Source organism: Camellia sinensis, chromosome 6, assembly GCF_055761805.1.
Source record: "Camellia sinensis isolate YWXY chromosome 6, ASM5576180v1, whole genome shotgun sequence".
Classification (NCBI taxonomy): Eukaryota; Viridiplantae; Streptophyta; class Magnoliopsida; order Ericales; family Theaceae; genus Camellia; species Camellia sinensis.
The window spans coordinates 124,559,785-124,580,525 of NC_138966.1; the positions used below are offsets into that span (position 1 = coordinate 124,559,785).

The 20,741-nt window shown below is 36.2% G+C and overlaps 1 protein-coding gene across 1 annotated transcript; it reads right to left on the reverse strand.

The window, feature by feature from the left end:
• Positions 1-442: 442 nt before the first annotated feature.
• LOC145788669 (WAT1-related protein At1g44800-like) lies at positions 443-5,227 on the reverse strand. The gene is made up of 7 exons (XM_028262695.2): positions 4,929-5,227; positions 4,619-4,681; positions 3,448-3,564; positions 2,683-2,929; positions 2,370-2,528; positions 1,963-2,114; positions 443-942 (listed from the first exon to the last, which is right to left on the reverse strand). Exons 1-7 carry the CDS (start codon positions 5,144-5,146, stop codon positions 708-710), a joined length of 1,191 nt encoding a protein of 396 aa, XP_028118496.1. The 5' UTR covers positions 5,147-5,227; the 3' UTR covers positions 443-707.
• Positions 5,228-20,741: the final 15,514 nt, after the last annotated feature.

The window sequence follows — 20,741 nt, forward strand, 5'->3', positions numbered from 1 at the left end:
GAATTTTTTATTTAACAAAATTAATTGAAAAAGTGAAATTTCTAACTATTCACCTATATAATAAAATTATCTGAATTATTAATTGAAATAAAATTTTAACATTATTAAAAACTGTTAATTAACTTAATGATTTAAAATGACCTATTTATTATGAAATTAAAAACTTTAAGAGATATAATATAATTTTTAAAATTATATAAAATAATTTATATTTTAAATAAATTTCAAGAAATGTGTTTATAATTTACCGTTAAAAATTTTGGGAGTGCGATGCACCCGTCTGCAGCAGCCTAAATCCATCCTTGTGAACAAAATGATACATGCAGCCGAAGAAGAAGAGTCGTAATGAGAATGATTTAACTTAAGCCACATTGGAATCTCAAATTACGAAATAAGGCTCTATTTCGCAAGAGCTAAACGGGACTTTTTTGGTTATTTTAGCTATAAAAGACAAAATAGGCTATTTTAGTCACAAAAAATAAAATATCACATCCAACCCATAATCATTACATTCTTCTCTTATAAAAAAAGCTAAAAAAGCCAAAAAGCCATTTCCAAACCAAACATTTTAGCCCAGGCTAAAATAACAAAAAAAAACTAAAAAGCCAACCCACTTCCCAAACGGAGGCTAAGAGTTACATCATTTAGATACAATACAGAGAGAGAGAGAGAGAGAGATTTGATTCTCATTTGTGCAATATTCTGAATCATGGCTCTTGGGGTAGAGAATTTTTTCCTGGAATCTTCAACTTATTATTGGCAGAAAATCCACAATCATTTGTATCATCAACAATGGTTGATCTATTAGCATCAACTACTGGCAATGCATTGGCTTTGTCTTTCTCAGTTGCTGTCAACGTTGATTCTGAGATTAAAGGGTCTTTACTTTTTCCCCACACCACTGAGTATAGTCCAAACACTATTATGATTGCTCCAATTAAACTGAGATCACAACCAATCAAATCAACAACCAAACAACATTGTCAATTAATTGAATTAATAATCAGTTACAATCTTTAGCAAAACATGTTCAATCTGTACAATTATTTATTTATTTAATTTTTTTGGGATAAGATTCAAATAATGTAAATCATGTCAATTTCCTAATTTCTAAATGGAAGAGGGGCTTCCCTAGATAATTGGATTCGAGAGACTAGTTGAGGGGGTTGTGAGCCCCCTCAAATGTATTATAGTTATTTAAATTGTCTATTTTTTAGTACTCGTTAAATAAATTATTCATATAAAAATAAGGTTGATAAGATATTAAAAATTATGCGATTTGGTCACAATTGTCATACAAAATAGGTAGTCTATTTTTGAAATAATACTTGTCTAATTTATTTTTATTTTTATTTATTTATTTATTTATTTTTTTTATGACAAATTTTCTTACATGATTGATCTACTCGTGGGATGTTGAAAGATGAACATTTGGATTACTAAAAATGAGCCCAAAATTTGCCCACAATCCTGCAACTGGACCGTTTAGTTAATTGGGCTGCAGGTAAGCTTATCCCTTTATAAACAGGGATCCTTTAGGTGATTTTTTACAGGCATATAATACTCGACGAGTTCCACATATTAAACGGTTCGGATTATCAAAACGGAACCCGTGGTGAACCCCACAGACCCAACAGAACGATCCAGTCCGATCTTGGACTGGACCAAAGTCACTAATAACATGACATGAGTTTGTGAGTTGATTTTGAGGGAGAAATACAGTTTGGGATCCTCTGGCTTCCATTCTTAATCCCAACCCTTTATTTGCTTTCACGTCGCCGTAATTCAAATCCAAATTTATTATGTCATTGTTAAAATCTAAAAATTTATTAATAATTTTAAAAATAAATTATATTAAATTCAAATTGTGACGATATGACAAATAGAAGGATAGAACATAAATTTAGAATAGAGAACACGAACAGAGGATCCAAAGACGGGAATCTGTGGCAAATTATATACCTGCCAAGATGGATTTTTTCGGCCAAGACGATGGCACCGAGAATGGCGGTGATGATCATGCAGAGAGGGCTGAATGCTGTGACGAACACCGGACCTCGAACCTTGTTTACTACACCTTGCACATAATATGCTATTCCAGAGCAGATTACCCCCTGTTCATCATCATCAAGTTCATTTTTTAGTTCCCCCCCCCAAAAAAGAAGCATTTTTTCTATCAATGAAATCTCTTTTGTGCTATAAATAAAACATCCAATTGATTGATTGGTTGTCAAATTTGTTAAAAGCTTAACACATATGAGACTAAACCCTCAGGAAGAAAACTCTATATTACTCTATATTATATATTGATATCAGCAATATGATCATATGGTCACATATCAGTCGATATCAGACAGTATGATACTTACAGAATAAACTGCAGCAAGAAGTCTCAAGTCAAAACCGACCACCCAGGCACTCATGTGGCGTTCCATAGCAAGTGCCACGGCTGCACCTTCCACCATGCCCATCAAGCATATTAACGCCGTCAAAGACAGCTCTGCCGGATATTGCTTCAATGTAATCGACTGAAAAAATAGAAGGATCAAATAGTTATTTGTATCCATTCATATGTACTCTATGTTTTGATTTCTGTACTCCTAACAAACTATACATAAAACATTTAAAACTTTTTTTTTTTTTTTTTTGTGTGTGTAAATAATCTCAAGGAGTGGGGCTTACTTGCAAAATGAAGAAACCAGACCAACCACAAGTGCCAGCAAGGATCATGATTGTCCCCATGACCCAATGCTGATCAGTAGAGGTACTATTGGTGGTGCTATGATGGTGATTTCCTGATTTGGAGTACCATAAGATATCAACAATAGGGCCTTTATACAAAGTCATCACCATTGCTCCCGTTACTGTGATCACTGTTCCAACCACCTTTGCTACACCTTGTATCTTCTTCAAATTCACTTTCTCCAACCTATTCATCACCACATGAACAAATATATATATATATATATATATATCATATAATATTGATGAAGATGAAGCAGAGATTGATAAAAAGTTTGTTCACTCACGTAATTGAGAGGTTGATATTTAATTTGAAATGCTCTATAATTTCAATTTCTTGACATATATTAAGAAATTGGATAAAAAAAGATTAATACAATTGAAATTATAGAGATTAAATTGATACAAAAGACAAATTACAACAAGGATCACAAGTATCACAAGTACAATTTGTCCATAAAATTTCTATTCGAAAGTTCAAATTAAATTTCACATATTGAGACATGTGAAGACAAAGGAGTAAAATTTAAATATGTAGGACCTATTTGTATACCCTATTTATTTATTCTGTACAACTTTTACATAAACCAAAATTTATTCTGTTGCCAATTATTTTGTATTTTATGCTTATAGGCCGCTACATATAACTTCATCCTTATTATTAAGAAGTAGTACATAATATATATACAATAATGAAAGTTTTACCTGAAAATTATTGCCATGATAAAGGTAAGGGCAGGGAGGACATTCATAACTGCAGATGCAAATGTTGCTGATGTGTTCTTCAACCCCAAGTAGTATAAGTTCTGATCAATTACTGGCCTATTAATCCAAGAAAAAAAAAACATTAGCCAATTTTATTAAATTCCAAACTTGAAGCACCTCCAATAGCAATAAAAGTGTTTTTTTTTTCCTCCTCTAAAATATAATAAGAGCCCACACCCCTATAAAAAAAGAGAAAAGAAGCCCACAAAAATGATTCTAGAATTTTAAAAAGGAGAAATTACAGATTAGTGGTAATTTCATAAAATTATTACAAATTCATGAAAAATTTTATGTTTTTAGTTATTAATATTTATAAAATTTGTTACTTATTTGTAATTATTTTTCAAAATTACCTCTGAAGCGAAATTTTGCCTCATAAAAATATTATTATCATATTATTATGTATGAACTTTATGTATAAAAATCCTTATTGTTTAACATTTTCTAAAAAAATGTCAGCAAAAGGTGATAACATGCAGAAACACATGTTCTTAGCAACTAGTAGTAATATTACGGATTCATAAAAAATTGACGAAAAAAGTATCAAAATTGCATTTATCGTGGTAGAATATGTAGGCCTATCCAGAAAAAATACAATGCTATTAGCATAGCATTTTAGAAACTTTCTTGATTTTATTTATTTTAATTATTTTTCTTTCTTTCCTTTTTTAAAAGCTTTGTATGATTTTGTTACCACCATGCATCTATAAAAACATATTTAAGAGTTTTCACATAAAAGAATTTATAGTACCAGATCACAAAATAATTTTCCTAATGGTTGTGCTTCTATGAAAAATTCTAAATGTACATAATTAGATCATATAACCAAACGCAACCCACTTTCATATGAGATTGGGTCTACAAATGCATGAACCCTGCTCTACATGAAAAAATTTTGTCTGTTTTTTTGATTGAATTTTGTTTACGTAAATGTCTAAATTAAGAGCTGGGATTAAAAAATAAATAAATAAAAAAATTAACCAAAGTCCCAACTGACCTTTGTTCATGAGTTTTGAACAAGGAAAAAGTGAAAAAATTAAATTTTACACACATGAAAGTCTACATTTTAACATCATCCTTATATGGAAAGGGTGGGTGCTTGGAACATTACTCTAGTAAACCGAGTGCCATTATTTTTAGGAACACTGAGAGTGTCATCTTTGGCCTTATTTTCCTGTAAACAAAGAACACAAATGATGTGAATCAGTTATGTTAGTAGGACGTCAATGACAAACTATTATTAACTCTACAAACATAGAAACTGGTTATAGAATTAGACACAAAATGTATATGAAAACAAGATTTCGTAGAAGTGGTCCACACTAAGAAACTCCATAAAATTTTGTCCATTTGGATTGTGTGTCTGATTCTGTGATTAATTTTTGTGTTATTAGCAGAAGAGAGAGTAATTAAAAGATGACCTTTCAAGAACAAGTGCGAATGGAGCAATAACGAGAGTGGCAACAGCATGACGGTAGACGACGAGTATAAAATTGCTCATTCCACGCTTCAAAGAAACCATGGTGACGATGTGCATGCCTGCATATCCAAACTGCAGGGAGACCATCGCCAAGTAAGGTTTTACTTTAATGAAGATGAGGCTCAACATTCCACAACTAATTTGCTTTTGGTCTCCCATTTTCCCTCTCCTTTTCTTCCTCTCTCCAAACGCCAAGTAGAGTTGTGAATTGGGTACACTTAAAATGAGAAATAGGTTCCCCCTTTATATTCACCAAAGAAAACAAAAGAGAAACTTATGCATAGGTACCGTGCTTAGAACTCCCATTCTCAAAACAATAATGTGGGTGTTTGGCAGAACTTAATTTCAACTTAAATCAATTTTTGGCTTAAATTAAGTTGTTATGGTGTGTTTGGTACAACTTATGGACGTAGATTATGGCTTAATTTAAGCCAAATTTGGCTTAAAAGTTGAAGTTGCTCGCGAGGTGCTTAGAAAAACGACTTATGCGAGCAGCTGTTTGGGGAGGGACAAAATGACTTAAATGCCCCTTCAAAAGTTAAGTAACAACGAAAATGCCACTATATAAACCATTTCTCACTCATTCTTCCTCTCTCACACAAACGAGAGAGGCAATTTTCGACGAGCTAGGCGATTTCTGGCGAGCATGTATTTCCGGCGACCGAGCTCTCTCTCTCTCTCTCTCCCCCCCTCTTTGTCTCTCCTTCTTCGCGAACCCGTCTCCCACTTCGCGATCGCGATCTGCACCATTGCGATCTGCCATCTGCGCCGGTTGATCTGCACCATGTGCCCTAGCGCCGGTTGATCTGCACCGTCTCTCCCCCTTTGCGAACCCGTCTCCCTCTTCGTGATCACGATCTGCCATCGCGATCTGCACCATCGCGATCTGCCATCTGCGTCGGTTGATCTGCACCATCTGCCCTAGCGCTGGTTGATCTGCACCATCTGCCATCGCGATCTGAATGAAACCCTAGCGCCGGTTCATCCCGCCGGAGCTAGGGTTTTTATTATTTTTTTTGAGGTTTTTCAGTGTTTTTTTAATAAAAAAAAACAAAATAATTAATGAATAAAAAATAATAATTGATGCTAATTAATTGAGACTAATTAATTTAAAATGAAAAAATGAAAAAATTTTATATTAATTGATGCTATTAATAAGAATATTGATGAATATATGTAATTGATGGAAAAATTAATAATAATTGATAATATTAATATATGTAATTTATGTAATAATTGATAAAAAAATTAATATTGATGAATATATGTAATTTATATTAATTGATAATATTAATTGATGGAAAAATTGATAAGTTAATATAAATTGATGAATATATGTAAATTGATAAATTAATATAAATTGATACATTAATAGAAAGAATAATAATGATACATTAATAATGATACATTACTGTAAAGAAAAAACGAGATATTACTAAAAATAATTAAAATGAATAATAATAATAATAATAATAATAATAATAATAATAATAATAATAATAATAATAATAATAATAATAAATTGGACAAAATTGATACATTAATATAAATTGATAAATTGATGATAAATAACAATTGTTATATTATTAATTGTAATAAAAAAACTTAATAAAAACAGAATAAAAAATGTCAAAAAAATTTAATATTGCATATTTTTGTAATGAATTAATTATTAATTGATACTAATTAATAACAATTGTTGATTATTAATATTATTTGATACTAATAAAAATTAATTATTAATATTAATTGATACTAATTAATAATTTTAGTATTAATTCAGACTTAATTAATAATTTTAGTATTAATTGATACTGATTAAGTAATTAATTGATACTAATTAATTTATAATGGAAAAAAATTATTACAATATTACTACTATTACATTTTTATCAAGTGTATCAATTTTTTTTTATATTAGTTGATATTAATTAATACTAATTATATTAACTTTTATTAATGAAATAATTTTTTAAAATTAAAATTGAAAAAAAATGACAAAATTATCATTTTTATATCATATAAGGGCAAAAAAGTCAATTACACAGAAAAAGCTATTTTACATCTTATTTACTAAACACTATTCTGCAACTTAAAATCCCACCGCTATACCAAACAGGTTACCGACTTATACTCACAGCTGTAAGTTATAATCTGTTAAGCTATAATTAATCACTTTTCCACAGTTCTATCAAACGGGGCCAATATTATAATTCAAACCTAACCAATAAAAAATTATTAATAATTTTCCTTTTCTGATTTAAATTTATTTTACATATAAACCTCACACTACATAAATTCTATTCCAACCACATTCTCATTCGGAGTAAGGCCAAGTTTGGCAAACCTCAAATAATTCATTTTTTATCTTTTTTTCATCACATCATCTCTTTATTTTTCTGCACATCTTTTCATAAAAAGATAAAAAATATACTTATTTAGGCTATTTCAAACAACCCCTAAATTTAGGATAGATAAATCTGAGTTTATAGGCTTATTCTTCTTGAAAATAACTGCCACAAATGACACTGCCCTCAACACTATTTGTAATAATTTATTTGTGTGGATTCCATAACCCTGTTAGTAGGACCCATACATATTTGTAAAGGAGGAGGATTAATTAATTATTCATTGTCTGTTACTGTTAGTGCTGACAATACCTCCAACGCTGGAAAGTGAGTGTTCGGTAATTTGCATCGAGAGTATTTTGATAATTTGTTTATGTAAACTGTGTATGTATATTATTATCTTTACAGTAGTAGTCGCTCGCATTATATTATATTATTTTTTTACTATAATCAAACATTTATAAGCTATGTGCGTAGATAATTATGTGAAACTACGTAAATTTGTTTGGCTCTTGTTTATGATTGATTGATTCTTTTTACTATTATTTATGTGTGATTTATTATGAAACAATTGCTCCTCCCATTCCCCTTTATATTCCCTTATCCATCAGCAATTTTTTATTCTTTTTATAAATAATAATAATCTTGCCCCTTTTTTAAGCAAGAAGAATCCTTTGTTTGATGATTGTATCCAACGAAAGATAAAGTTTCGTGTGGTTCTGTTCTTTGTACGGAAATAATGTTTATTATTTTAATTTATTTTATTATATTAGATAGTGGTGATTTGAGGTTTCATTTTTGACCACCAAATGATACTAGGGCTAAGTGCTTTGGGATGATGCTAGCAGGGGGCCATGGGGGCCTTGTCAAGAAGAGTTGGGTGGTAAGAAGAGTGGACACCAACATCTTTTAAGCAATGATCTCCCTATCTTTTAAACATTGTATATTAACATAAGTCATTCTATGATAGTCATCTCTCCCTCTTCATGAATTATAAATGGAAAAATTACATATCAGTGAGAGGTTTATAAAATATTTATAAATAAAAAATTATAAATTTAATTATTGATATTTATAGACTTTACCATTAATTTGATTTTTTTTAAGAGACAATACACTTTGTTGTAATTCTCTCATTCTAAATCTATGCCATGCCTCAATACATATAATTAGAATTTTTTTATTCTAACTTTTGTACCAATAAATACAAATGTATGAATCTTATATGTAAAGGTGCCGATTCCACTATTTTTGTGTGTAATTATAAAATTTTTGATAAACATATTATTATTTATTCTATATATTATAGCAAAAAGACTTTCGTGAGTAGTCTTGTGGAAGTTCCAAAACTTCCAACCAATATTTTGAATTTTTGAATTAAAAAATAATTTTAAAAAACTATTATGAACTAACACATTAATGTAATAATTAAAAAATACTAATTATTCCATGATTTATGTTTTACAAAAGGAAAATTTTGAAAATATGGAAATATTTTCAAAATTGTATTTTAAATTCTAAAAATATTCATATGGAAAGATTTAGGTGTAGAGTTTAATACAAAAAGAATTACTTTCGAATAATATTGCATTGCGATTACGATAACATAATTTAAGAAAAACAATATGGAAAAATTATTATGGAAAAATTTTAAAATTGTATTTTAAATTCTTACACAGAAAGTACATATGTGTAAAAAATTATTAATGATTAATTAATTATTTTTTTAAAAAATACACTTATCTTATCGGATTTGTTTGGTTTAATTTTTTAAAATTGTACTTACCCAAAAAAAATTTTTTTTAAAATTGTTTTTGAATTTATTTTTTGTTTTTTTAATCTTCAATAAACTCTTTTTATTTTTTCATATTTCAGTCAAATACATCAAACTAAGATATTTATGAAAAAAAAATTACTAAAAAAAAAACACTATGAAAAATGTATCATTTTTTTTTGTTTTTAATTTTGACGTTTTCATTTTTAAGGATTTTTTTCCCCCAGTTTTCTTCACACATTTTATTTAGTAGGTGCATTTATGATTAGGGTTATTTACACAAAAACTCCCTAAACTATTGAGAAGTATCATTTTGACTCCTAAACTATTGAAAAGTATCATCCCCTAAATTATAAAATCATTTATGACTTTGCCACTTTTTTTCTTCTTCTTTCTATAGCCAAATTAAATTATATTTGTTAATGAACTTATAGTTTCTTTATAAAATACATAAATAAATAAATAAGTAAATCACATCTATGAATTTAGCAAATACATGTCTAATGGGATTACTGATTATCTTAACATTAATTCTTTTAAGTGCAAATGTTACAAAATTATTATTTTGGTTCATTTTAGATATCTCTAATCAAATTTTTTTTTTTTAAATTTTGTACTTTTTAACAAAACAGTATTTGTTAAATAATTTATTTTTTAACATTCTCACTATTTACATCTTTTTGAAAACATTTATAAAAAAAAAATGAACAATAAAAATGTGTATAGTGTGTGTGTGCGTGTTTAGAGGTTAATCTCACACATTTCTTAAAAAGCCAAAAATCATTTTCACATTGAATTTTAATAATGGTCCAAATTTAAATTATTATTACAAATGACAAATTCATTTAAAAGCATTTCAAGACACCAACAATAATAATAATAATAATAATAATAGTAATAATAATAATAATAATAATCATAATAGTCCATGTATAATGAGGAAAAAAAGTTACTAGGCCAAAGTTTAAAATTTAAGGAGAATATGAGAAAAAAAAAAGCTTAAAGTTTAAGAACAATATGAGAAAAAAAGAATGTTCAAAATAAAATTTTAATAATTTATGCTGATCATATTTGATATTGTACTTTACATGACACTATTCATATATATTATGCGGAGCCTATCAAATGGTGTAATTAGTATTGTGTGTGCTGATTTCTGACCACACTACCAAATACGTACCCCGTTGGAGAGCACCGACAGAATAGATCTCGCCCAAACAACCTGTCACAGAAAGATAAGACTCCAGCAGTAGTTCGTCCACTCGGGGACACTCCGATGATCAAATCAATACTCAGTTATCTCTCAAAGATAGCAATTAGTGCTTAACTCACTAGCCAGAATACAAAAAGTGTACCATAGACCCACGAGGGTGCCTTACTTTTATAGCCAACACTAACTTGATCCCTGTAGAAGCCTAGCTTCTCTTGGACTCAGGCTCAATGCTCATCCTAGACTCTCAAATAGATAAAGATAAACTCCTTAAGAGCTTTATCTTTATCCAAACTGAGGTCCTCCCCCATTCTAGGACTCTTGTCCCTTATCCATTCGTCTCAGATTCCGGTATCACCGCAGATAACCTCGGCCTAGCCGAGATCATCTCGGCACCATGATCAGGACACGTGGCACCTCGGCTGGCACTTCGGTGCCACCTTGGCTACGTGTTGTCATTCACAAAAACATACCTCCACAACTGCCCCCTAGGTTCTATTACCTCGGCATCCTGAGGTGATGGAATCTACATCGTTCGTCCATATAGCACATTGGCTAGGACTCACTCCATCCTTCATGATCGAAATCATTATACGTCGGCTCTCATGACCAAGACTCTGCAGTTCTACTTTATTAATGACCAAGAACCAAGAAGCAAGTTCTTTAAGTTCCTTAACCGAGGTCATCCTTGTAGCCGAGGTTCTCGCTCCATTAAATCAAGAATTCTAAGAGTTCTATCCGCGCATGAGCTATCACGCACGGCTTCTCAACCGTTTTCGCCACATGTCTTTTCCTCATTAATCCGTACCTGATGTGCACCAATAGGTTGCATCGCTTCTGCACGCACCGTTTGACAGGCACGTCATCCAAGGCACATTCATTGTGATTTTGTCACCTTTTCGTGTTTTAACAAAAACACTTTCTCTTTCTGTCTTTTCACTTTTGCACTCCTTGTTTTCCCTCTGAGTTTAAGCTTTCTCTCTCTCTAAACAAGAAACCACCATTTTCGTTCTCTCAAAGCTTTCTACAACTATTTCCGCTCTTCCCTTCCAGCGAAGCACTCACCATTCTACACCACTTACTGTCATCGTTGGACTCCGGCGATTATTGCTTCGATTTCAATTGGTAAGTCTCAAATTTATTCGAGTTTTAATCTTTGCCATATGAACCGTTGTACTCAATTTCTCTTCTATTTTCATGTTTTGGTCACCATGAATACTTTCTTGTTTCTTGAATCTGTGCTATGTTTCGAAGTTCGTCACTAAAAGAAAAAAATCGATCACTCAAGTTTGTAATTCTTGCACATTGCCTTACACACACACACTTGTTCAATGTTTTTGCGACTTTTATAACTTTCTATGTTCTTGAATTGCTGTTGCTTTCTAGGTTCTGAATTACATTCATTTTCTGTTTTCTTTGTCTTATTTTCCATATTCTTGCTCCTAATTCCTGTTTTTAGCTCTAGGTTTGGGATTTGATTTAGAACTTTGTTCTTTAGGAAAACCGAATCAAAAAATCCCTTAGATCCTTGAAAACCTTTACTCCAGTGTTTTCTAGGGTTTAGCCGAGGTCCTTTAAACCCGTACAAACCACTCTTTTTTGAAATCTTGCACCTTCCCTCTTTAGCCGACGTCATGGGTATGTTTAGGTGAAGGGTGGACACCCCAGAAAAGCTTGAGCACTTTAGGAGAGAGTTCTCCATCCTTGCCGATGTCCATCTTAGGTTGGCAAGGGAGGAGGACTCCATTATGCTTGATGAGGACTCTATGCCTTTCCCCGTAGTGGCCTTCATAGAGTGTGGACTTAGGTTCCCTTTCAATATCGTTTTCTGACAAGCCCTTCATTATTACAAACTTAACCCAATGCAGCTGGCTATTAACTCTTATAGAGTCATTAACGGTATAATTGCCCTAGCTAGCCGAGAAAACACTAGCCGACATCCAGTACTGTTATACTATATATGGCCTGAAATCCGAAAAATACTACATCTATTACCTCAAGCCGAGATCCACTATGTATAAACTCATAGCCGACCTTCCAGACTCCAACAAAGGTGGTGGAGATGATTATTTCATCGTCTCGGACAATTGGGAGTTCCCACCTGATGATGACCTCCATCTCTACCCTTTGAGCCGAACAGTCTTTAAAGAGGGTAATGGTAAGAACCAAGTGTCATTTTACCTGTTTCAAGTCTTTATTACTTTGTTCCTTTCATATGTCCTAATGTCTATTTTTTGCACCTGCAGCTCTTCCTTAGCCACTAAAAGACTTCTGCAAAGCCTTTTACTCCAGTAAGGATTTCAAGAAGCTACTGGGCTTGCTAGTTAATCAGCCCAAGGCCACTCTGCTGCTCAACTACATCCCAACCTACAAATCCGCCCTGCCCAACGTCACCAAGAAAAGCAAGTCTCTACCTTCAGTAACAACTCTTTCTACCACTTCATCACCACGGCCTGACCAAGCCTTTACTTCTGATCCAGCAGAGTAGCCATCAACATCTGCTTCCCAATTGATTCCTCTAGCCCAGCGTCAATGCTGACGTTGAGCTCCACTTTTCGCTCCTGCAGGCAGAACTCGTAGCCGAAAATGCCAAAGTACTGAGGTGTCGGCTTACGATCTAGCTAACCCATCCACTGCACTTCCAGCGATCCATTTCGACACTAAAGTCACTATCGCCGCTACCGTCGACGAGATGGGACGCAACAAGGTCGTCGTTGAAGACCTTTGGCCGACATCCCTAGCATTGTGACAGTCCAATCCTCCCCATCGCAATCCCAACCAAAGGCTAAGCCAAAGAGGGTCAAGAAGGCCAAAGCCAAGGCAACAGTGACTCAGATTGATTCTGAAGACACTTTGCCGATTTCCAAGTTGGCCGACGCTGAGAGGAGTACTCCTTCAGCCGACAAGAGGCCAGCCGAGGCTGAGGCGTCTAACCTACCACAATCAAAAAGGCCGAGGACGAGTGGCTCCTTTGACCCTTCCAGTTTCCGTGCCGATGCTCCCTGGAATCCATCAATTATGGTTGGAGACCGACCATTTCTTGCTGGGGATAGCGCACTTGACGACTTGGAAGTTGGTGTTGCTATCTCTACCGCCGTTCTGCTCCCAGTCGACATCAACCGTATGGTCGAGCTATCGGAGTATGAAAATTACGCGATGATGATGCAACATTGCTTCTTGGTAAGTTCCAACACCAGTAACTTTTTATCTAACTTTAACTCTAGTTTCCATAATTAATTTCCTTTGCACTCCTGCAGGCTATCTAATAGGGTCACTCCCAGGCAGTCAAGACCGATGCGTTCAAAAAAAAGTTTACCCAGAAGACCAAGGAGGCAACCAAGCTCCTCACCTCTCTTAACAAAGCCGAGGATCGCATCCGAGGTCTTCTTGATAAAGATAAAGCTACTAAGCTGGCCTTGAAAGTGGCTGAGAACTGTGCTGAGGCTGCGGAGAATGTTGCCGAGGTTGCACAGGCCGAGGCAAAAGAGGCGAAAGAGAAAGAGGCCCAGGCCCAGACCGAGCTCTAGACGACACTGTCTACAAAGGCTGCCAAAATCAAAGAGGCGGATAAGAAAGCCTACGCCGAGAGGGCAGTCGACGTCTGTGAGGAGTACAAAAAGCAAGTTAGATAGGCATGCAACAAGGGTTACACCCTTAGTTGAGGACTCAGAGATGAAAACCGATTTGTGGTGCCATTCTCTCCTGCTTCAAGCCAATCTGAGGCTAAGGCTGAGGGGAAAGAAGGAGAAGAAGAAGATGAAGTAGAAGAAGAAGACGAAGAGGTCGAGGTGGCAGCCGATGCTGAGGGTTCTACTGGGGCTAAGTCCCCAACTCTGAATGAGCAAGTCCTAGACTTGACTTAGGATGAGGAGGACGAGGTCTCAAAAAGTACCTCCCCCAAGAAGACTATGTCCGAGGTGCCTATCGCCAAGAAGAGCCTGAATCAAACTCTACAAGAAATTGACATCGAGCTCGAGGCTGAGAAGGCTGCGGAGAAATTTCCCAGTTGTCTTCTGAGGCCGAGACACAGCCTGCCACCGGCGCCGAGTAGTCTAACTAGAAGTTTTTATTTCTATACTTAGTACTTTTTTCATTTTGAACAATGTTAGCTTTTGTTTGGCCGATGTGCCCTTTTTGTATTCCGAACAAGTTGTCTTTTGAATGCAAGCCTCTTCCTATCTTTTATGTGTTTGAATGCCTTCTTTTCTCTTATGTATGTTTTCCACTTTCATACTTAGAATAATTTTTGTATGTCTTCAAAGTGTACATTTATCTGTATAACCTCTTCAGAGTATAATACCTCGGACATAACTTCTTAATTGTTTATCTCGGCCTTGGCTTAATACTTAAAAACATTGTAAAAATATTTTCACAAGTGTCGGTTTAAACTTGCCACTTCACTTTTTCTTATCAAGACTTCTGTCTTCTATACTTCCCAGGTTTGGCAACCTGGTCGTCTCGGCAAGCACGCATGTACTTCTTTGCAATATTACCTCGGCTTAACTTGAACTTGTAAATTTTTCTAAAAATTTCAACTAGTGTTAAGCCAACTCTAGCTTTGTAATATTTTCTATAAAATTCCAACTCTTAAGCACTTTAACTTTTATTCATCATTCTCCAGCTCCCTACCTCTTAATGTGAACTTAAGTGTCACTTATGTTCACATTAAGCATGTGCTTATGATCTTGTTGCTGAAGTTACATGTAAACAAAGACTAGCCGAGGTTCTTAATCTTGGTTTCTTTATTAATCTCACTGAAATGCCCTTAGCTCCATTCTGAGTTTGATTCTGCCGACATGGCAAGTCTAGGTTAATCCAACTTAGTTCAACTCTATTATATGCAAATATAATTTCAACTCTGCTATATAATGAGTCTAAATTATTCGTCATGTTTCACTTAGAAACATCGCCAACTTAGTTCAACTCTACTATATGCAAGTATAATTCAACTCTGCCATATAATAAGTCTAAGTTATTTGTTATGTTTCACTTAGAAACATCGTCAACTTAGTTCAACTCTATTATATGCAAGTATAATTTAACTCTGCCATATAATAAGTCTAAGTTATTCGTCATGTTTTACTAAGAAACATCGTCAAAGGACTGGTTAGTCGTTTTACACAAGTTTGAAATTAAAAATCAAGTTAAAATTATATTATTACTTTGGCTAATAACATAAACTTTAAAAAAAAAAATCTAATGATAGAAAAACTTCAAGTTGCAAGTGTTCCAAGGTCTTGGTAACTCTTTGCCATCACTGTCCTCAAGCCGATATGCATCATTACCAGCAACCGAGATAATTTTATAAGGTCCCTCCAAATTTTGGCAAAGCTTGCTCTCTTTGGGATCCTTCTTGTTGCCGACCACTTTCCTTAGCACAAGGTCCCCAACTTTAAATTCTCTTGGGTTAACCTTCTTGTTGTAAGCCCTAACAAGTTGTTACTGGTATGCCCCCAGCCGAATTGCTACTCTCTCACTTCTTTCTTTCAATAGGTCTAGATCTCAAGCCAGGAATGCCTCATTAGTCCTATTCTCTACTCCCTAGGTTTTGATCCCTGGGATGCCGACTTCCAATGGGATAACTGCCTCTGTGCCATAAGCCATGGCAAATGGAGATTCCCCAGTTGATCTTCTCGGTGTAGTCCGATATGCCCAGAGTACATTGGGAAACTCTTCCACCCACTTTCCCTTTGCTGCTTCCAGCCTCTTCTTGATCCCATCCAAGATAGTTTTGTTGAACGCTTCTGCTTGACCATTGCTTTGAGGGAAGCTTGGAGTGGAGTAGTAATTCTTGATTTTGTACTTGGTACAGAAGCTCTTGATTAGCTTACTATCAAACTGTGTGCCATTGTCTACTATATTGCCCTTGGGATCCCAAATCGGGTGATGATGTTCTTCCATATGAAGTTCTTTACATCAATGTCCTGAATCTTTGCGAGGGGTTCTGCTTCTACCCACTTTGTGAAATAGTCAGTTGCTACCAGCAGGAACTTCCTTTGTCCAGTCGCTTGAGGTAGTTGTTCAACAAGATTCATGCCCCACTCGGCAAATGGCCAAGGGCTGGACACTGGGTTTAAATCTGCTGCTAGTTGATGTATCAAAGGTGCAAACCTCTGACACTTCTCACACTTTCTGACATAAGCATAAGCAGTTTTCTACATATAGGGCCACCAGTACCCCTGAGTAATGGCTCTAAGAGCAAGTGACCTACCCCCAACGTGGTTTCTACATACTCCTTTGTGTATTTCATACGAGAAGTCTTCAACTTGTGACGGATGCACACATTTCAAAAGGGGACCAGTAAAAGACCTTCTGTAGAGATGTCCTTCTGCTGTCAGACTGAACCTCGCCGACTTCAGTCTGGTCTTGTGTGCTTCTTTGTGATCATCTGGCAGTTTCCCATCTCTAAGGAATACTACTATTGCATCCATCCACTTGGTCCCATCTCCACACACATTGCTTCATACTCTGTGTTCAGTGGTTCCACACTTGTGCCTGACAAATAGTTAACCATTATTGTCCTTGTCTTTCTTGATTTCATTGCACTAGCTAGGTTAGCCAAGGCATCGGTATGGCTGTTGTCATCTTGGCTAACTTGCTGTAGTTGGCAATCCTGAAATAAGGCTACCAATCTGACAACCTCTTTTACATAGGCTATCATTATTTCATCTTAGGCTGCGTATTCGCCTGTTGCCTGGTTAACAATAAACTGGGAGTCACAGAAGACTACCACCTCGTCGTCTTCCATTGCTGTTGCCAACTTCAATCCTGCGATCAGTGCTTCATATTCTGCTTCATTGTTTGAGGCCTTAAACCCCAAACGAATAGATTGTTCTAACATCCGTCCATCTGGCGATACTAGCACTACTTCTGCCCCCGTTCCTTGACGGTTTGAACTCGCAGCAACAAACAGGCGGAAGGAGTTGCCGATGTAAATATCGTAGGGCTTGGGTTTTTCTTCTTTCTTTTGCTTTGATGTAGGGATTTTCATCCCCAGTTGGGTTTTTTCTTTTTCACCTAGACAGCCTAAACCACGGCTCTTCGGAGCCCGATGTGGTATGGCACCATGTGTGAACTCAGCCATGAAGTCGGTCAGAACCTGGCCTTTGATTACTGTTCAGGGTTTGAACTACAAATCGTATTGGCCCAATACCACTGCCCATCTGGCCACCCTACCTGTCAGATTTTCTTGCTATAGTAGAGACTTCAAGGGGTGTTCAGTTAATACCACAAACTTGTGGGCTTGGAAATAGTGGTTCAACTTCTTGGACGCCATTACCAAGGCCGGTGTCAATTTCTCTAGGGGTAAATACTTGGTCTTTGCACCTGCTAGGGTTTTACTCATATAGTAAACTGCTCTCTGTTCTCCATTCTCTTCTCTGATTACCACTGCACTCACTACATGCTCCAAAACCGCCAAGTGTAAGAACAACTCCTTTTCAGGTACTGGATTTGAGAGAACTGGAGCTGTGGTCAAGTATTTTTTTAGGTTAGCTAAGGCAACTTCGCACTCCTCTATCCACAAAAAATCTGTGGCCTTTTTCACTAAACTAAAAAATGGTTTGCATTTGTCAGAACTTCTGCTTATGAACCTATTCAGGGCTGTGGCCCTTCTAGTCAACATCTACACTTGTTTTGCCGATGTTGGGCCCTTCAAGTCCAGGATGGCCTTGATTTGATCTGGGCTTGCCTCAATACCCTTTCTGGTAACCAAGTATCCTAAGAACTTACCAGACCCAACTCCAAATGCGCATTTCGAAGCATTGAGTCGAGGCTAATATGTTCTAAGGATGTCGAAAATTACCTTCAAGTCGGCCAGATGATCCTCAGGTTCTTTGGTCTTTACGACCATGTCGTCAATGTATACTTCCATTGTTTTGCCAATTAGATGTCTGAACATCTTGGTCACCAACCTCTAGTAGGTTGCTCCTGCATTTTTTAACCCGAAAGACATCACTCTATAGCAATACAGCCCTTTTGAGGTAATGAATGCAGTCTTTTCTTCATCAGGGGGGTACGTTGCTATCTGATGGTATCCCCTATAAGCGTCCAAGAAGCTCATCCTTCCATGTCCTGAAGTGGCATCCACCAATTGATCGATTTTGGGGAGTGGGAAACTGTCTTTGGGACAAGCTTTATTTAGACTAGTGAAGTCCACACAGACCCTCCACTTTTCATTTTTCTTTTTCACAACAACTGTGTTTGACAACCAAGTTAGGTAGTTTACTTCTCAAATGGCTTTGGCCTCCAGTAGTTTATCCACATCCTCTTCTACTGCCTCAACATGTATCAAGGTCGGCCTTCTTGCTTGTTGGATGATAGGTTTAGCCGACCTGTCTACATTCAGACTATGACAACTGATCTCAGGGTCAATGTCAGACATCTCGTATGGCGTCCAGGCAAACACCTTAATGTTTGCTCATAAGAATGCTTCTTACTCCCTTTCCTCATTCTCGGCCAAACCTAAGCTGGGAAGGAAGAAGTGTTCTTCATCCTCTTGTTAGACCAGGGTCTTTTTTAAAGCTTTCTCGTTTTTGTCGGCCGGTTCTTTGCCGACGTCATCCAGGACCTCCATGTCTTCATCCTCAATCTTGACTGTGTCTGTTTCTCGTACGTGGTAGATGGATTTCATTGCTGCCACAGAGCAATTCTTTGCCTGCACCTGATCCCTTCTGACCTCCTCAATTCCATGCTCTGTTGGAAGCCGCAATAGTTGGTGCAGTGTTGAGGGAACAACCCTCATTACATGCAGCCATGACCTTCTCAAGATAACATTGTAAGGGGAGGGGGTGTCAATTATTGTGAACTCTGTGCTTACGTTCTTGGTGCCTACCTGCACCTCCAAACTTATTGCTCTCAAGGGCCACGTTAACGTTTCATTGAACCCGACTATTGGACTGTTGGATTGCTCCAGATCATCTTGGTGAAGGCCGAGCTCCTTGTAACATCTGACATACATGATGTCACAAGAGCTGCCTTGGTCAACCAGAATGCGATTTACCTGGCACTCTCCAACCTTAAGGGATATTACCAGAGCATCGTTGTGTGGATGCTGCACCATGTCTAGGTCGGCTTCAGTAAAGGACACTATTGGTCCCTGGCACTCATCTGCCCTAGGCCTTTTTTGCTGGACCTAATACACATGCTATAAGTGTTTCACCTTCTGAGTCTCCCTATGTACTTCATTCTCATTAACCTTTGAGTGAATCACATTGATCACTTGAGGTCCGTCTGCTTGCGGTTGTGGTGCTTCTGGAGGTGGTGCTACTAATGCCTAGGGCAGCCTTGCTTGCTCTTCCTTTGTCCTGGCCTCATCTACTAGGTCCCTTAAATGACCTTTTCTTTCCAGATCTTCCAGATGTGCCTTTAGGGCCCTACACTCTTGAGTCAGATGCCCATCCTCATTGTGGTAGGCATAACGCTTCCCCAGACTTCTTCCCATAAATTTGTCAGGAATTTTCTCTGGTGCTCCATAGTAAGGTTGATTCCTGATTCTTTCTAGGACTTTGTAAACCAGGATTCGGAACACTATGGTGATTGCCTATGTAGCCGTCAGCCCCGTTTCTTATCTGCTAAAGTTTGTATTGCCTCGGCTTCGCTTCGGTGAGCCGTTCCTCTTCTCTTACTTTGACGCCTTTGTCCCCAGTGTGTCTTCCTTTGCTTTAGCATATTTTTCGATTCTGGCCATTAGTTCCTCCATATTTTTTGGCAGTGTTTTTGCCAATGATTTTCGAAGCAGACAGTCATCGTTTAGGCTGTTCTTCAAAGACACAACTGCCACCTCTTGGTTGCACCCTGGTATTTGGTTAAACACCTTATAATACCTCTTGGCATAAGCCCTGAGGCTTTCATCCTCGCCAATTCTCAAAGCCATAAGGGAGTCTACCCTCTACGGCTACAGCCACAAACATCTTGGCCAGGCCTTCCTAGCTTTTCACAGTTCCTTTTAGCAACTTGTGAAACCAATTTGATGCAATTTCCCCAAAGGATGAGTGAAACACCTTGCAGAGCAACAACTCGTTCTTGGTGTACAGTGCTATTGAGTTTAAATATAAGCCGACATGGACATTGAGATCAGACTTATCGTCGTATATCTGGAATCTCGGCATGTAGAACCTTTTCGGGACTTCAAACTTGTCCAATTCTACCGAAAACGGTATTCTCAGCTTGATCGGATTTATTACCTCGGTATCTTGTCGCTTCCTCTGGAGATAATCTGTAATAACCCTCACCATTGTTTACCGCATAACCACTGATTACCGTTAAACTGAACTGATTATGACTGATAAGCGAACTGATTGAAATACTGAACTGACTGACTGAAATCTAGAACTGAATTGACTGAGTGTATCTGTTTAAATGCATAATCCATCTGTTTGACTGTTTGACTATCTGTTCATGTTTTAGTGATTAAACTGCTAA

What these genes read in the sequence shown, in the direction of transcription:
- LOC145788669 (XM_028262695.2), bottom strand. Translation starts at nt 5,146, where the DNA reads ATGGGAGACCAAAAGCAAATTAGTTGTGGAATGTTGAGCCTCATCTTC. An exon ending in TTCGCACTTGTTCTTGAAAG is followed by an intron (nt 4,682 to 4,928) that starts GTCATCTTTTAA and finishes CTTTGTTTACAG; the next exon opens with GAAAATAAGGCCAAAGATGA. An exon ending in TTCTTGCTGCAGTTTATTCT is followed by an intron (nt 2,115 to 2,369) that starts GTAAGTATCATA and finishes GATGATGAACAG; the next exon opens with GGGGTAATCTGCTCTGGAAT.